This window comes from Scardinius erythrophthalmus, assembly GCF_964197995.2.
Source record: "Scardinius erythrophthalmus genome assembly, chromosome: 1".
Lineage (NCBI taxonomy): Eukaryota > Metazoa > Chordata > Actinopteri > Cypriniformes > Leuciscidae > Scardinius > Scardinius erythrophthalmus.
In genome coordinates this window covers 42,107,661-42,126,791 of record NC_138221.1, presented here as the reverse complement: position 1 = coordinate 42,126,791, position 19,131 = coordinate 42,107,661, and the positions used below count along the sequence as shown (strand labels likewise).

Here is a 19,131-nt window from a genome sequence, read left to right as displayed (position 1 = left end):
CTCTCTGAAATCAAGCCGTTCGATATTGTGACGTCATAAGATCGTACGCCCCTCCCGCGATTGTGATTGACAGCCGTGTTTCAACACAAGACCCGCCCTGAGCGAGCTCTGACAGCTGTCGTCATAGTAGTCCGCCATTGTGGATATGCTGGAGCAGAATGGCGTCTAAGCGATTGTGGTGTTCAGTTCTTAGATGTAATAAGGACCACAGCAGTCATTTGGATGTTCCTAAATCCGAGCCGTTGAAGATGCAGTGACTGAGTTTTGTTTTTGAAGCAATATGCCCAAAGGATTGACGCGGGGATTCCCTCACGGGGATTCCCCACGATCGTCTGTGCTTTCATGTTTGCGCGAATCATTTCACACCAGACAGCTTTACAAACGAGAAAAAACGGATCGGTACCAACGTGTTCCTGCTGAACCTCCAGAAGATGTGAGTGTAATGTTTTATTAACCTTTATATTAGTATTTATATTAATCTTTGCGAAATTTGCAAACCTTGCTGCACGCTTCACGATGAATGCGTCTAAGGTTTACACTCAGGGTACATTACGGCATGTTTTCTATGTACGACATTCTCAATATAATTCATAATCCCACGTTTATAATGAACAACACGTGGTTATTGTGTTAGAAACGGTGTACGCACAAAACAGAGGGGCGGGGTGAGCAAAGCTCATTATCATTTAAAGACCCATGCACTGAAACGGCGTGCTGAAAACAGAGCTGTTTTTGACCAGGTAAAATTAGTGTTTTCTTACAATACAATTGTAATACAATACAATTAAAGTATATTACAAACTTTTAATTTAGACCCTAAAGAATCATATTAGCTTGTACAAAAATGGCATTATATGACCCCTTTAACATTGATTTTCTCAGGTGTTCAAATACTTATTTGCAGCTGTATCGTACAAATAAATAGTTAAAAAATCATACATTGTGATTTCTGGATTTTTTTTTTTAGATTATGTCTCTCACAGTGGACGCACCTACGATGACAATTTCAGACCCCTCCATGATTTCTAAGTGGGAGAACTTGCAAAATAGCAGGGTGTTCAAATACTTATTTTCCTCACTGTATATATATATATATATATATATATATATATATATATAATATGTATATGTGTATGTATATATATATGTGTATGTATATGTATATGTATATGTATGTCAAGTCAAGTCAACTTTATTTATATAGCGCTTTTCACAATACAGATTGTATCAAAGCAGCTTCACAGTATTAAATAAAATAGTACATCAGTGTTTGTTTCTAGTGTAAAACGTCCACGTTTGGTAATGCTGATCAATAGTATTGTTGATTGATTAATTAAATTAAGTATCCCCAACTGAGCAAGCCAAAGGCAACTGGTCTTTGCTGAGGATCTGTTCATATGGTTGTTGTGTCGACGAGGCCTTCACAGGGGATTTTCTAGTAGACACGTATGTGCATGGTGTTGAGGAAGTAACATTGTTTCTCTCCATTATCTGACCCAGTTCCTCTATTGCAGTTCTGTCTCGTTCCTGTCCCATCATAGTTTTTTTGTCAGTGTTCTTGTTTTGTGAGGATATAGCAAGTAAAAAATATTACTTGCTATATCATGAATTCAGATATAGAAAATAATTGATGGCAAACAGAACTTAGCCTATATTTAACAGTACTGTCAAGTAATGAAAGTAATGCATTTCGGCTGTTGTTCAGCAGAAGTCAGTTCAGTGTTGTTTCAGTTTCGTTGTAAAGATCACCAATTAATAATTTAATTCATTTAATCTTTAAAGCAATTATGCACAAAGAAAAAAAATATGTCATTGGCCAGATCGGTTCAGTTCTCATAACAGTGTCAGTACAGTCAGATCAATAATATTGTTGAATATTAAGTGTCCCCAACTAAGTTCTTCTCTGGTCAACGAATGAACACGGTGTGATTATGATTCAGGCTGCATCACAAGTCAGAATGCAGATCGGGATAGCATTCAAATATTCATCCAGTTCCTTTTGCTTGAAGATCAGATTCATCGAGCCGAAGCTGGCCATAGGGTCTGTGCCGAGGACCTGTCTGGTTCTTGTGGTCTTTGCTGAGGATCTGTTCATATGGTTGTTGTGTCGACGAGGCCTTCACAGGGGATTTTCTAGTAGACACGGTCTCTGCTGACTTTCTGGGTTGCGTTGTGCTTGTGTCTAGGTGCAGGTCCACCATCTGATCTGTATACGGCCCGGATCCGGCTGGCTACGGTAACCTCGTTAATATTAGCGTAGATGCCATTCGTCAAGTACATTTGGTGTTATGGGAAGTGTTCCCGGTTCCGGTTGACCTAATTGATGCAGCCTAACAATCCTTTAACATATGTGAATTATAGAAATGTGATTTTTTTATCTGTATATCAATCAATGAATCAATCAATCTTGCAAGTAAAGAAATTAATGTCATTACTGCTGTGCTGTTTGGAAATGTCTGAAGTTGAATCATTAATTTAGCCACTGTATGAAACGTAAGCAGATCTAGCAGTTTTTAAGGCCTTTCTGTATGCAGTAACACTTTCCTTCCACGAAATGTGAAATACTTATAGTTTTGTTTCCTTCCAGCTGCTCCTTCCTTTGTTTTCCGGCTGCTCATGAGGGCTCGAGTGTGCTAGTTTTACCATGGCGTCTGACTATTTTACTTAATCTTCTTTAAGGTCAAAAGAGCAACCATGTCTAAAGTGCTGGAAAAGAGAGAATAAATAGTTTTTGTTGCACTTGCAACATTGAGTTCTTCTAAGTTATCTGGTATAATGAGAAGTAGAAGTGATCGTTCTACCATATTTGTAATGGTGTTGGTTTTGCAGCCTTGGCTAAATGGAGTATAGACAAGACTATCTAAGATGTCACATTTCTTAGAACTATTAGGTCATTTCCAGTTTGCTCACCTTTGGTGCACACTGATGCACTGCTTGGCCATTCAGATTAGACGGCCGCAAAACAAACTGTTGTATAATTATTCAATTCTTGTATCTGCAATCAAAGTGTTCAATGTGCCCCATTGAAAACTGCTGCACACGGCAACTTTTCCTGAAAGTTCTAAATTTGCCAAACATATGCTGCTGTATTGTGCTGTGAATTTCCTGTGTGGTTTCCTGTCTGTTTTAGGTTGTCTGGCACTTCTTTCATTAGCAGCTGTGGTTATCCGGTTCACAGCTGTAGGTGTCAGAAAGTCTGTAATCTGTCTAACTCTAAACACATATGCATACTATGAATTGAAATAGATAAAACTCACTTGAACAGATATTTAAAAGCTTTGCCTGAATTGGTATTTAGTGCTCTTTTACATAGCAAAACTTGGCAATGTGTTAAATTATTGCTAATGTTGTTTCAGGGTTCCCACGGGTCCTTGAAATCCTTGAAAGTTTGTGAATCTGGGAAAAAAAAAAGCCAAGGCCCTGGAAAGTATTTGAAAATAAACATACAGGTCCTAGAAAGTGCTTGAATTTATTTTGTCCAAGAAGTTAAAAAAAAAAAAAAAAATCCATATTATTCCCTCTGGTCTGCTAATGTGTTATTTCGCCAACACTTTGTGGCCTATGCTAGCTTGCTTGATTTACGCTAGTTATGCGCATTTATGCGTTGCGTTAAGTGTTTCCCGCGTGAGGTACTTTGTGTTGTACATTGCCATGATGTTCACACACGCAAAATTGTAACAATGTATTAACAAGGTAACACAATGTAACCTTGCTCTCACTTGAAATGTGTCCCCACATTAAAGGAACATGCCGACTTTTTGGGATTTTAGCTTATTCACCGTATCCCCCAGAGTTAGATAAGTCCATACTTCATCTCCGTGCGTGCCGTAACTCTGTCTGACGTACCCACTGCTAGCACAAAGACTGGAGGTAAACAACGTGTGTTCAAACGTTCCCTGGTGCTATTTTCCAGTTCCAGAAAACAATTCTGCCACAAACCAGGAAAAACCTAATAATCTAAAGTCAGTGGCGCGTTTTCAGTGTCGCGTTCAGATGCTATTTTAAGGGCGCATGCTTGGACATAATGTAGCGTGTGCACAACGCGCATGCACTTTGCTTCTCTCATCTTAGGCCATACATTTAATTAAATTTTACAAAACAAGTGAGTGCTGTGGTTAAAAGTAGTTTCTACTACTTAAGACTGATAGCGAAAATGAAACCTATGCTCTCATCGAGGGATTTGGAGACACTCATCCATGCTTTTATACTATCTAGATCTCAGTCATTGCTGAACCGATTGCAGCTGGTTCAAAATGCCGCTGCCAGACTATTGACCAATACGAGAAAGAGTGATAGAATCACCCCAATTCTAACATCCCTTCAATGGCTACCTATCAGATTTCGGATCGATTTCAAGACTTTAATATTCATTTTTAAAATTTTAAATGATCTCGCACCCTCCTATCTATCTGATCTTATTATTTTGCACCAGCCAGTAAAGAATCTGAGATCGGCAGATAAATTATTGCTCCGGGTACCGCGGTCCCGACTCAAGCGAAAAGGTGATCGAGCCTTTTCGATAGCCGGTCCTAGGTCATGGAATTCCTTACCTCTTGCCATCCGCTCCATCCCCACGTTGCATTCTTTTAAAACGGCTTTAAAGAAGCACTTTTATACATAGTTCCCACAGGCCGATTAATGTCACGTGACCTCCCCGGAGGCGCCATCTTTGAGGGCAAAAGCTGCTGTGTTTACATTGTTTTACCATACTGTCTATGAGTTTTACAAGCAAATTTCGAATATTTCTTTGCATTTATAATGTTACGAAAATCATGAAGAGACAAAGTGACAGAGATTATAAAGAGACTCTATTAACACAAGACAGAGAGAGGTACAATGCGAAAATTTCAGTCATAAATGGTGTGGATCCGTATGCGCTAACAAAGGAAGCACTGAGCACTGATTATGCAGCTTTGCCTTAGATACAGTATTATCATGTGTGCCATTATCTGGTATTGGCTAGGAGTTTTAATACATGTGAGCAATTCCGAGCCTGGAAATATGTGCATGAATATGAATATAACGTATGAAAATAAATAAAACTCGCGTGCCAATTAATTAATGTAAGTTAATGCGGAACTACTTTATACGCGGGTTCTTTAGGGACATAATCTGAGATTGCCATGCTGGAATGTGTGTGTGTGTGTGAGAGAGTCACGGGCGCGATCGAACAGTGGAAACAATGTTGTTTTTGTATGTTTTTAATATCTCGTCATTTTGTTCATACAGGACATAATTCAAACTGCAAAGTGTTAACTTATATTTGTGTACACTTGCAATAAAAAACAACAAATTCTTGCGTGTTTTGAGGGAGTTTCTTTCCTGTTTATCCTCGCCAGCCATAACCTCCGTCGTTGTTCTGACAAAAGCTTAGTCTTCTCACATTCATGAAGTCTAATGACGGGTATACTGTAAAATCCAAATTTAACTGAACCTCCGACACGATTTAAACATCCATTCACCCAGCAGGAGATCACCATTTTCACTTTTTATCACGAAATTAACTCGCTTCAGCTTCTTCTACTATTGTTCTGCCCACAGAAATGGCGCCGGGTTGGCAAATGCTAAAAAACTATTTTAACTGAACCTCCGGCACGATTGGAACATCCATTGACCCAGCAGGGGATGACCATTTTTACTTTTTAATCACAAAATTTCCGTTTCAGCTGCTTCTTCTCATGGTCTGCATTGTAAGAATGTTGTGTTCTGCCCTCAGAAATGGCGCCGGGTCGGCAAATGCCCGTATGTTGTGACGTCATGTGGGAACTATGTATAGTTTGGCATTTAATTCCGACCCAGGAGAGACCTAAATATATTAATTTTATGTTGTTATGTTTTGTATTCTCTTTGTTTGGTTTTATTGATGGAATTGTACAGCACTTTGGGCTGCACTTGAGGCAGTAGAAATGTGCTATATAAAAAAATAAACTAAACTAAACTAAACTACACATAGACGCAGCTGTTGACATTTTTGCAAAACATACATAATTACTAGGAAAAATATTCCACATGAGGGAAATCATTGTGGTGTCCATGAAAATGTGAAAAAATAGGCATAAATCTAGCTTACACATTTACCCAAATTATTATACGCCTGTTTAACCGAAGCTAATTTGGGTGGGTTTCTCCCATCCCCATACAACGTCACTTCTCTGTGTTTTACGGCCCTGACGAGAACGTCGGTCTCCTCGGCTGTGAACCGCTCCTGGCATGCGCCTGGCAAATCCGCCGTTACAGCAATCCGCCATGGAAAAAGCGCGCCAGCTTTTAAAGGGAATGTGAGATGACGCTGTGATTGGTTTATATCACGTTACGCCCAAACCGCACCTATGAGTAATGGGGCTACTTCAGACCAACCCCTTTTAGATTTGGCCGAGATCCGCCCACAAAGTTACTTGCGTTTCGTGTTTGATACTTGCGTTTCAGATCGTTAAAATAGGGCCCTGAGTATTAAAGTTATAAAATGATATTATAAGTTATCAGTTGAATAGGATAGGAATTCTGAAAACTTTCTCAACCACTACTTTTAAACCATTGAGTGGTCTAGAAAGTACAACTTATGACAGTTTCAGCTGAAGTAGAGTAGGTTTGTCTCGCCTCTGGGCTGGAAGGCCTGGGAGGGAGAATGATTTGCTGTGCATGTGGAGCATCATGGGTTTTAGGATTAGATATTATTCATTAATCTGAAATAGCTGGAATGTCAAGCATGAGACTTGTCACCTTGTGAATGTTCTGGGCCATAGTAGTCGATTGTCGAGTTCACGCGCATAGGTTTAGTTACCTATGATTACGCACGTGAACTCGACAATCGATTACTGTGGACTTCGACCGAAAACAGGATGTAAATACAGGTATGTGCGCTGGCTGAAATAACATCATTTTTATTCATATCTTTCACATCTACTGCAGTCAGATTCACCCGTGTTCACTGAAATCACTCACAATGGCTGGGCACTTGTAATGACACATCAAGTATGTTAAGAGGCTAAAAGCAGGTTTAAAACTTGCCCCATTTAAGTCAACAGGGTGCAAATTTTAAAAAGAGGATAACACGGTGTAGGCAACACCGATTTTTGTCCTTGTTCTCTGTACTGACAGCACTCCAAATTTACAAAAAAATGAGCTCAATGTTAAAATTGACCGGAGTTCTCCTTTAATTTTGAATTAGCCTATAAAAGAAGTCTATTATGCTGAGTCTGACCAAGGCTGCCTTTATTTGATTAAAAATACAGTAAAAATAGTAATATTGTGAAATATTATTACTATTTGAAAAACTTTTTTCTATTTTAATATATTTTATTGATGTCAAAGATTAATTTTCCAGCATCATTACAGTCTTCAGTCACATGATCTTTCAGAAATCATTCTAATATGCTGATTTGCTGCTCGAGAAGCATTTCTTATTTATTATCAATGTTGTTATTAGTTGTACCGCCTAACATTTTTGTGGAAACCTTGATACCCTTTTTTCAGGATTCTTTGATGAATAGAAAGTTAAAAAGAACAGAAATTATTTGAAATAGAAATCTTTTGTAAAATAATTGTCTTTGCTTTTGATCTCTGTTTGTACTGAGCTCTCTAGAACTGTACATATCATTTACTGTACTACTTTGTTCAGACAATTTTTGATTGCTTTCACATTCATTCATCGCTATATGAAGGTGATTAGGGACATGCATTTCACCTGCCTGATCTTGAATGTGTGCAACACAGCCAGAAAGTTTTTCTGTCCTAATCAATTTCTTTGTTTGACTCAGACAGTCTCAAACACTGAGCACGGCCACTTTAGCAAGGGAACTTTTTCTGTAAGGACTATTTACTGAGAGGTCAGGTTTTTAGAACGGGTCCTTTTGTGTGTGTGTATTTAAAGACACACACATTAAACAAAGGTACACCATGTGAACTCTGGCCCTGAAATTCATTCAGTGAAACCGCTGAAGCAGACACTCCTTCTGCAGGTGGGAAGTTGTGTTGCCTGTGATCTGACTCATAGCTGTTTTTTCTCAAGCCAAAAACTTTTAATATCTCATTTAAATCAAAAAGAGGCATATATTAAAATGTAAAAGTATCATCCCATTAAAATGTTTGTTCTAACCTCTAAACTTCTAAAGGAAAATTCCAGATGTCATATATCTTCAAAAGATTCAATAAAAGTGTAATCTCTGTGTTATTTGCTGTTCAAAAGTGCCGAATGATGTTTCCATCTTGACAGAAAAGCAAAATGAAGACTAATGCTGTGAAAAAGATTAAATGAATCTATTCAGGTTGAGTCATATGCTCTCAAACTGAGCAGCTTTGATTAAATGAAGCCCCAGTGAATGCAGTCTCCTCAACTATCTTATGATTTATACACTTGCCTCTGAGGTATGTGCCGCTTACCACCAGATCTGTAGATGATTGTTGTGGTAAAACCCATGTCAAGTGACTGGTATCTGTTTAAGGTGGTATGATTCACTGTACAAACTGCAGGAAACCTCTCTGCAGTAGTTTTGTGTTAGAAATTAGACATTTATCACACATTGGAGTAAAATAATCTGTCACCTTTGAACTGTTTACGACCAGTATATGTTTAGGTTAAATGGTAATGCTTGACTGATTTCTAGCCAGTATGTTAAAGGGGTTATATAATGGTACATGCACTTTTACAAGTTGATTGTACTGAAATGTGTGTTCTGTTCTGTTCGAGCCTTAATTGTCGAACTTCTTCGGGGCCGTCATCTTGTTCCGGGTTCGACTCCGGTTGCACAGATGTGTCCTCAGAGACTCCCGCTGCCATTCTTTCTCCAAAATATACCCTCAACTGTTGTCAAGGCAACACTCCACGTGTTGTGTCAAAATGCCCCACAGAACAGAGGGGCGGGGTGAGCAAAGCTCATTATCATTTAAAGACACATGCACTTAAACGGCGTGCTGAAAACAGCTGTTTTTGACCAAGTAAAATGAGTGTTTTCTCACAATACCAATGAGAATTTTTAATTAAAGTATATTACAAACTTTTCATTTAGACCCTAAAGAATCATATTAACTTGTACAAAAATGGCATTATATGACCCCTTGAAAGGGTTAAAGTAATATTTCTCCCGAAAATGAAAATTCTGTCATTGTTTACTCTCAGGTCATTCCAAACCTGTATGACTTCCTTTCTTCTGCGAAACATCAAAAAAGATATTAAGAAGACTGTTAGTAACCAAACAGTTTTGCCTTTACCTTTGACTTCCATTGAATGGACAAAAAAAAGATCACAGAGACATTTCTCGTAATATCTACTTTTATATTACACAGAAGAAAGAAAGCCATTAAGGTTTGGAGTGACATGAGGGTGAGCAAATGATGACAGAATTTTTGTTTTTGGGTGAACTATCACTTACACCAAAACCTCTTATAATTTAGTTTTTAATGACTATTTTCCACACTCTCTCTGACGCTTAGAATTAAACAGACCAGTTGCATCCGCTCCTTTAAGACTTTAAATAAACACCCTTTTTGGACATGAGATAAGCAACAGCGTTCATAAAAGGTTCTGTTGTGGTGAACATGCAGCGACAAGGAAGAATCTGACATTCTTTCTTGCTCATTCACCTTCTCTTGACTTTCTCATTTCCTGTCTTGTCCTTGCTGAAAGCAGATTTGGAATCACATGACATGAATGAGGCGGAGAAGCAAGCTGATTGTAGTTGGTGGTGGTGGTTTTGAGGGGATGTTAGTGGGGGTCCAAATGAAATTAAGCCCAAAGGGAGAGGGAGGGATGTCTTTCACTTCACCTTTCTCTTTCGTTATCCCTCCATGTATTCCTCCTCTCTTTCCCTATACCTTTGACTTTGACCTCAGTCTGTGTCCTCATCACAGTCTACCTCACCACAATGTGTGATGCATATGAACAAGTACAGAAACTGTGTTGCAGCGGAAAGGAGTGTTGTGAAAATGAGCACAAAGGAAACCTCAGACTGCATTTGTTGTTCTCTTGGGGCAGCGTATTTCAGTAATAATATGTTCACTTACATCATTTGCATACATGACAGGACTAGAACCATGATTTAAAGGGGTGGTATAATGCCCTTTTCACAAGATGTAAAATAGCCTAAGTCTTTGATGTCCCCAGAGTGTGTTTGTGAAGTTTTAGCTCAAAATACTCGACAGATATTTTTATATAGCATGTTTAAATTGTCACTTTTTGAGGGTGAGCAAAAATGCACCGTCTGTTACTTTAAATGCAAATTTGCTTCTGCTCCCGACACAGTGGGCGGAGCTTCAAGAGCTCTTGTTCTTTTACCTCACACAGACATGCACTGAAAATTTCAAAAACTTGTAGCCTTTTATGTTCAAACCGAAGTCAGGAAGATGGAGAGATTTTATGGAGATGGAGGCGGAGTTTATGTAAATTTTAGGGTTATCTCAAATATCTCCCTTTGCTTTGAACTTTGGGCATTGTAACTTTGCAGATGTTGTTTATGCTCAAACACCAACATTACACACTAGCTAAAATGAAAAAAAGTTAAATCATATTCAACCACCCCTTTAGTTCACCAAAATGTAAATTAGTACTCACCCTCATGTTATTCCAAACATTTATGACTTTCATGTTTTCTGCAGAACAATATTTTATTTTTCATACCTTAGTTGTCCATATAATAAAAGTCAATGGGGTCCAGTGTTGTTTTGGACCCCACTGACTTTCATTAAATGAACAAAAACAGTTCTTTAAAATATCTTCTTTTGTATTCAGCAGAAGAAAGAAAGTCATACAGGTTTGGAACAACCTAGTAAATTATGACACAATTTTCATTTTTGAGTGAACTATGGCTTTTAAGTCTACATAATATTGTAAATTTTATGTAATTTAAATTGTATTTACATTGGAAATTGTAAGAAATTACAATGGCTTACTAGTTGTCTCTGCACAATAAGCGGGTATACTAGAATCAGAAAATACTACTCGGTGTCTATATTCAAGTTATTTATAACCCAAGTTCTGAAATCTATGGTAATTATACTGTCAGACATAATGCATTTCTGTTCAAATTTGCCAAACTGAATTTAAAGAAGTTGAAATGACCGCATCTCCCACTAAAGCCAATTCATAATCCCGTTAGACACGAGTCATGATCTGATGAGATCTCATCCCTCACAGAGTGGAATATTTATGAGGCCTCAGGCTGCAAGGTGGATAAAATAGCAAATAGGGTACATGACTCCAAAAATCATGAAACATTAATGAATCGAGTTCACAGGTAGCACTGCTTTAGTCATTATTATGTCTATCGTGCTCTCACAAATATTGAAATAAAATTCATGGATTTTGTGATTATAGTTTTATGAAATGCCTCTTTAATTCTGCTCACTTTCCTCAAGGGCTCTAGAGGATTACATCTATCCCTTGATGGCAGATGTGGATATCTTTAAAGGGTTAGTTCACCCAAAAATGAAAATTCTGTCAGTATTTACTCACCCTCATGTTGTTTCAACCCCGTAAGACTTTCGTTCATCTTCAGAACACAAATTTTGATTAAATCTGCATAACACAAAGCAGCACTTCTGGGTTGTACGTCAGATCGTATAGGCTCACTAATTGGTCGACGCTGGTAATGTGTGTGATGCTGGCCAATAGTGAGCTTATGCTCTGATGTACAACCCAGAAGCGTTGTGCTGTTACACTGCGTGAACTCACTCAGAGGCCCACAGAGAAGAAAATGAGTAGTTGAATAAAGTCGTTTTTTTCTTCTTCTTTTTTTTTTGTGCACAAAAAGTATTCTCGTCACTTAATAAACTTGTGGTTGAGCCACTGTAGTCACTGTCTTGGACCATTTTAAACATTGTCTTTACTAACTTTCTGGGCCGACAAGGTTCAATTACAGAGAAGCCTGTGAAGGAGTGAGCCGGCTCTCAGATTTAATAAAAAATATCTTAATTTGTGTTCCAAAGATGAAAGAAAGTCTTACGGGGTTGGAACAACATGAGGGTGAGTAATTACTGACGGAATTTTTGGGTGAACTAACCCTTTAAGCCCGACTCTTATCTATCTAGATTTAATAATCAAAAACAAAATGGTTACTCATCCATAGGGGGAGCTTGAGTAAGCGATTTTCTCTGCAAGGAATGAAGAGCGAATGTATCATAACAGCTCACCTTTGGAAATACAAGGAAGAGAAGGAGAGACACCCTCATCTTGTATTACGCAAACCCATTCTCCATATTGTCTGAAAATGAACATTTGAGTAAAATGTGATCCCCATCTCCTGCAGATTTTAGATGCTGTATGTTTATCAGACACTTTAAACAGCAGGTTTCTGAAAGTAGTTGAAAGACTAGCTTTTACAGTGGGGTTTTCTATCCATAGTTGCGCTCTGTCTTGGAAGTAATGGGTTCTGACAAGTCCTTCCAACCAAAATAAGTTCACGTAGCCTGACAAGCCCAGACAGATAACGGTTAGACTTGCTGAAGTTTATCTGCAGTGAAAACTAAATTTTGTGGAGATACTTTTGTGGAGTATTGGAGATGCAATACGTGGCACATGGCTGGATGGGAATTTTTGCCTTATCCTTATGGGGTTTTTTTTGTCTCTAACAACCATTACTGTTTTACTGTGGCAACTGGCATAATACCTTGCCTCGAGACAGACTTGAGCTCAATCAGGTTTATACATGTTTTAGACTTCTTGTAGGAGCACCGAAGGAGAAAGCAGAGTCTGGACTGTCAGCCAATGAGACTGGAGATGTATATGCCTGTCAAATCACTGCAGAGAGCAAAGACTGCAAAAGACTGAATCTGCTCAGCTCAAGTAATTTTCCTGCCATTCACACGAACCTTAAATTTGCTCGTTTTTCACTTTATCCCCATTTGCAGTATTTATAAATATTATTACTATTGTTGTTATTTTTAAATTGTATGAATTATTCTTGCATTCATATAAGTACATTTCTTTTTACAAATATTTGTTTGTAAAAAAAAACTAAAATAATAATCATAAATTAGTAATGAAGTGTTAATTAAACATATATTAATAATGATACTATTATTTAATTTTAATCATATTTATTGTCATTATTATTATTATTAATTATTACTTGTTCCTGCCATTCATACCGGATTTAAATATGCATTATTCATTTTTTCCCTCTTTCATTTCATTTATTATTTTTATTATGTGAAAGGAAATGTACAATTGAGTACTGTTGTTGTGGGATGAGACTGTTTCAAAGTGTGACAGCAATCATGTCTCTGTGTTACTACAGTACACTGAATAATTGCTTTGTGTTATGCAGATCCTGAAGACAAACCAGACCCTAAAAATTATGAAATAGATGGGATGTGGCTTGGTGTGTCGATAGCCAGTCAGAGACAACCAGGGGGCCGTGTACTGGTGAGTTTCATAATAAAGACCTGACCCCTTTTACTTGTAATGTTGGCCTCTGGTCTATGAAAATTCAATCCATTGCTCTTTCCAACTTAATATTAATATTCATCACTCTATTTAATAGGCGTGTGGCCATCGTTATATACGGAACTTCTCAACCAACTTTCGCATGATTGGGAAGTGCTTTGTTCGTGGAAATAATTTAGAGTATAACAAAACAGACTCTCAGTGGCAGTCGTACGTTGAGGTGTGTGACCCCAGAGATGATCAGACTGCTGAAGGCATGTGTCTTGCTGGAATGTCTGCCGCCGTCACTCAGATGAATGTCTTCCTTGGCGCACCTGGATGCTTCAACTGGCAAGGTGAGGGAAATCTGTTTCCTGTAAACAACATTTTTCTTTCTAAATGCAAAATTCCTTTTTTAAATTCCCTTCTAATAATTTTCTATTATTCGCAGGAAATACATATTCACAGTGGCATAACCCGGATGACGAGTTTGATGAAGTGAAGAGCAAGCTTCAAAACATGAAAAAAGGGAATATTTACATTGGTAAGGCAGTGCCACAACTATGCATTCAGTTTTTCAAAACAACAATACATATTTTTAAAATATTTTAAATTAAAGTTTAATATATATATATATATCACAGTGTGTGTGTGTGTGCGTGTGTGTGCGTGTGTGTGTGCGTGTGTGTGTGCGTGTGTGTGTGTGTGTGTGTGTGTGTGTGTGTGTGTGTGTGTGCGTGTGTGTGCGTGTGTGTGTGTGTGTGTGTGTGTGTGTGTGTGTGTGTGTGTGTGTGCGTGCGTGAGTGTGTTGCATCAACTGATTGTTCACTGACATTTATCCTAATTACATAATGGATCCCTATATTTTGCCTTAATACTGAACAACAATATATATATATATATATATATATATATATATATATATATATATATATATATATATATATATATATATATATATATATATATATATGCATAAACTACCGTTCAAAAGTTTGGGGTCAGTAAGTTTTTTTAATGTTTTTAAAAGAAGTCTCTTCTGCTCACCAAGGCTGCATTTATTTGATAAAAAACAATAAAAAAAACAGTAATATTGTGAAATATTATGACAATTTAAAAGGACTGTTTTCTATTTTATTATATTTTAAACTGTAATTTATTCCTGTGATCAAAGCTGAATTTTCAGCATCATTACTCCAGTCTTCAGTGTCACATGATCCTTAAGAAATCATTCTAATATGATGATTTGATGCTAAAAAAACATTCATTATTATTATCAATGTTGAAAACAGTTGTGTACAAATTTTTTTCAAAATTCTTTGATGAATAGAAAATTCAAAAGAACAGCATTTATTTAAAATAGAATATTTTCTAACATTATAAATGTCTTTACTGTAACTTTTGATCAGTTTAACTCATCCTTGATGAATAAAAGTATTGATCTATTTTATTTCTTTCCCCCAAAAATTAAAATTAAAATTCTTACTGACCCCAAACTTTTGAACGGTAGTGTTTAATGTTACAAAAGCTTTAGATTTCAGATAAATGCTGTTCATTTGAATTTTCTATTCATCATAGCATCATGAAATAAAAATGTAAATAACTGTTTTCAACATTGATAATAATCATAAATGTTTCTTGAGCAGCAAATCATCATATTAGAATGATTTCTGAAGGATCATGTGACCCTGAAGACTGGAGGAATGATGCTGAACATTCAGCTTTGATCACAGGAATAAATTACACTATATATATTCACATAGAAAACAGCTGTTTTAAATTGGAATAATATTTCACAATATTACTGTTTTTGTTTGTATTTTTAATCAAATAAATGCAGCCTTGGTGAGCAGAAGATACTTCTTTTAAAAACATTAAAAATCTTACTGACCCCAAACTTTTGAATGGTAGTATATATATATTTACACACACATTTTTTTACAACTATATAAATATGTAGAAATAGAACATGACACATGATTATTGTTGACTGATTGCTCTGCAGGTTACTCTATAGCTGTGGATCGAGATGTCCTAAGCAAAGACAAAGACACAGTGGTAACAGGAGCTCCAAGAGACGAAGCCAGAGGATCGGTGATGATGGCTGAATTTTTTAATAATGATAACAGTGGAGAAGTCAAAATAATTATCATGGGGGAACAAGTAGGATCCTATTTTGGCAACAGTGTTGCTGTTGTGGACCTTAACAATGATGGGTAAAGACAATTCTTGGGTTTTTGCTCCCTTTTAATTGAGGTCATTAATGAAACAGATGATCTTGACATGGAGGTGTTTTCATATTATCCATATAGCTGGAAGGATCTGATTGTCGGAGCCCCTTTCTATTTTGACCGGAAACAAGATAAAGGTGGTGCAGTCTATGTCTATATGAACCAGAACGGGTCTTTTCGGAACAAATCTGACGTGGTCCTCACTGGGCTTAAGAACTCCGCTTTTGGGATGGCTGTTGTTGCTATTGGTGATGTGAACCAGGACGGCTTCCAAGGTAGAATTTGCGTTTTTTGTTTTGTTTTGTTTTTTCTGTATTTGCTCAGTACAAGTAACATGTATTTAGCTTTTATTAGTTTATTGTTAATGTGCTGGTTATTTGCAATAATTCACTTTTGTGTGAAGTGCTCAGTCAGAGTAACAGTCAAGGACATTTTACTTTGCTGCCTTCTTGTGGCATTACTAAGAAGTATTTGGACACTCCTCCTTTCCTTCACAGATTTTGCTGTTGGTGCTCCATATCATAGTACAGGCACAGTATCTATATGGATGGGTAGCGAAAAGGGTATTTCCCCAAAGCCAAGTCAGGTGAGATGAGAATATTTTTATTTAAACAATTTTTAAATATTGGATTCTTTTTTAAGTATTAAACTAGCATGTGTATTGAGTAAGTTTATAGTTTAGTTTGTAGTTCTAAAATCTGAAAGAGAGTTAGCATGTAAGAGCCATTAGCATTTTGAGAATGTTTGCAATTTTTTTGAATAACGGTCTGTGTTTAGCATTTCTTTAGAAGACTTTTACATTTAGTTCTACAACATAAATTACAAACAGTTATACCTCAAACTGTACGTACTGGAAGGACTACAACAGTGATTCCTCACATTCTTGTGTAGTCATTATTTACAGATTTATAAAAGTAAAATTTTAGGTTAAATTAACATTTTAGTAACATTTTACATTTAGTTTGGGTTTGGTAAGATTTAAAAAAAAATATTTTGGAAAGAAATCTCTTATGCTTGTCAAGGTTACATTTATTAAAGTAAAAACTTTAAAAACAGTAGCTAATATTGTGAAATATAATTACATTTTTTGTTTTATTTTAATATATTTTAAAATGTAATTGTATTCCTGTGATGTCAAAGCTGAAATTTCAGCATCATTACTCCAGTCTTCAGTGTCACTTGACGTAGGTGTCGTAGGTTTGGTTTTACACTAATAAGGGTCAATCCTGACTATTTGTCTGTGTAATATGTGTAGTTAACTATGTATATTCACCCTGCTTTCAAACTAGACATACTTTAGATAGGACAGGACAGTATATTGCAAATGTCTAACTTTTGCTCCAACATTAATTCCTCAGGTCATTTATGGAAAAAACATCTCAGATGGTGGATTTCAGACATTTGGCTATTCCATCAGTGGTGGCATGGATGTGGACAGAAACAGTTACCCAGACATAGCTGTCGGATCATTAGATGATCGTGTGGTCTTGCTTAGGTGACTTGATAGTGTAACTGTATTTTTTCAGTTTTACATATTTTAGTTGTTTAGCATCAAGTTAGTATATAAAGACAGTTAACTATTATATCACAATTGTAGCCTTATAGTTATGGTACTTTGATTAGCATAGTGATTTTCTTCAGGCTAGGGGTCCTTCCCTCACTGTGTTTTCTTTATCTTCCACCTACTAAGGGCACGCCCCGTGATTCACCTAAAGAATACTTTAACTGTGACACCAGCAGTTGTCAACCCTCAAGACTGTAAAGCCTGGTAATAAATCCCTAAACGTCTTGCTACAACTTTAACTTTTTTTTTGTTTACATGGAAATGAAGGAAGCCCACTACAAAAGACTACAGTGTCACAAAATACTACAGATTTGTAATTTGTTGAATTTGTAAAAATATTTGCTTCATCGGAATGTGATGACACTTGATGACTTTTGTCCCATTAGCTATGTGAACATACAAAAAATTATTGTTATATAATATTTTTAAAAGGGTCCAAAAAAAAAAAAAGTCACACTTGGCTCATTGACATAGGAAATGAATGGGAGATACGAAAAATACAAAAACAGAATCTTTTGGTGGTACAAACTACAAATCAGCCACTGTGCAGAAAATTAATACTGAGTAATATTCAAATATTCTATAATATTATCAAATACTGAGTAACAAAATTGCTTTCCATGTGTTCCCTTACTAACAAATTTAATGTTTGACTTTAATCATAATGCAAAATCTGATAGTTATCTAACAAAAAATATTTAAACCTTGACAAAAAGTTGTGTTTCAGAATGTCTAAATATATATCTAAATGCAAAACCTAATAAAATGAGGAAATTATGTAAAAAAACAAACAAAGGGAATCCAAAAGCCTCACTATAGGTACCTACAGGTGATTACACGACATGACATGTTTTATTTTTTAATGCCTCCAGATGGCACTATTCTCACTTCAAAAACAGGATTTTACAGGTCTTTAAAGCTACAGTATATAATTTCTTCGCAGCCAGAGGTCGCATTTTCAAAACGATAACAAAGACAAAGCTTGATGAGGCTGTGACTGTTATGTCATCGTAATGAATTAGCTGCCAGGAATGTGAAATGTAATGCTATATTAGTCTGTTACTATTATGTGACTATTTGTCAAATGATTTGGTGGGTTAATGCTGCACAGTTTTACACGTTTAAAACAATTGTACTAAAAGTACATTTGAACAAGCCCACAGTATTTGCAAGTAATGGCTAAATATTTTTCTGCAACACATACTTAATTTCACTGCCAAAAACTTGGTCACCAAACTTTTACTGAAGTACAAAGAAAGTGCAATATAACTGTACTGTACAATAAATAATATATTTTCTTACCTGTCTATTAAAACACATGCGAGAGTGGAGTCTCTGTGGGCCGCTCAAGTCCAGTTTGTCTCGAAGCTCTCCCCATCCTGGAAACGCCACGCTGATATTGATCCTTGTTCTATTTCTCCGTTTTTCCCAAAGCCTGCTTGCCTAAGTTGATCTATGTTTATGTTTTTTTAGATTTTCTGTACTTGCCAATCTATAATCGTGAATCATGATGACTGAACGACACAACAGCGGTGTGCGAGATATTGTATCATAGATATGCATACATAAATTCCTCAGCGGCTTACGTATAGCGGCCCATTGAAACGGCTGCTAATGAGGATTCTATGTATTGTTTCTATGATTTCTACAAGCGTAAACCGAGAATAAGCGTGGATATTACGTAATTGATAGGCAACAATGACCAGGGACGAGCCATTATTAAAAACTGGAATTTCTCTGGATTTACAAATCCTTGGGAACTTTTGGGACAATGTAAGTACACAACTGCATGAAATATCACACTGTGAAAGTGTTTTTTGAATATTTTATTACAAAAGTCTTACGTATTGTACCTATTTTAACATCAAATATTGCATTTATTTAATTTAAAAAATAGCTCAAAAATAATAGCTCATCAATATTGTATAGTATCATAAAATCCCCTCAAAATGCTAAATAATAATCAAAAAATATTATTG

General features: G+C 36.4%; 1 protein-coding gene across 1 annotated transcript in view; it reads left to right on the top strand.

Annotated features, from left to right (window-relative positions):
- itga3a (integrin, alpha 3a) overlaps positions 1–19,131 on the top strand; it is a 44,060-nt gene that overhangs the window by 9,009 nt on the left and 15,920 nt on the right. Inside the window, 9 exon segments of the mRNA XM_081372206.1 lie at positions 12,648–12,775; positions 13,260–13,357; positions 13,476–13,713; positions 13,809–13,901; positions 15,363–15,573; positions 15,670–15,863; positions 16,086–16,174; positions 16,947–17,083; positions 17,279–17,356. Coding sequence (XP_081228332.1) covers positions 12,648–12,775; positions 13,260–13,357; positions 13,476–13,713; positions 13,809–13,901; positions 15,363–15,573; positions 15,670–15,863; positions 16,086–16,174; positions 16,947–17,083; positions 17,279–17,356 — 1,266 coding nt within the window.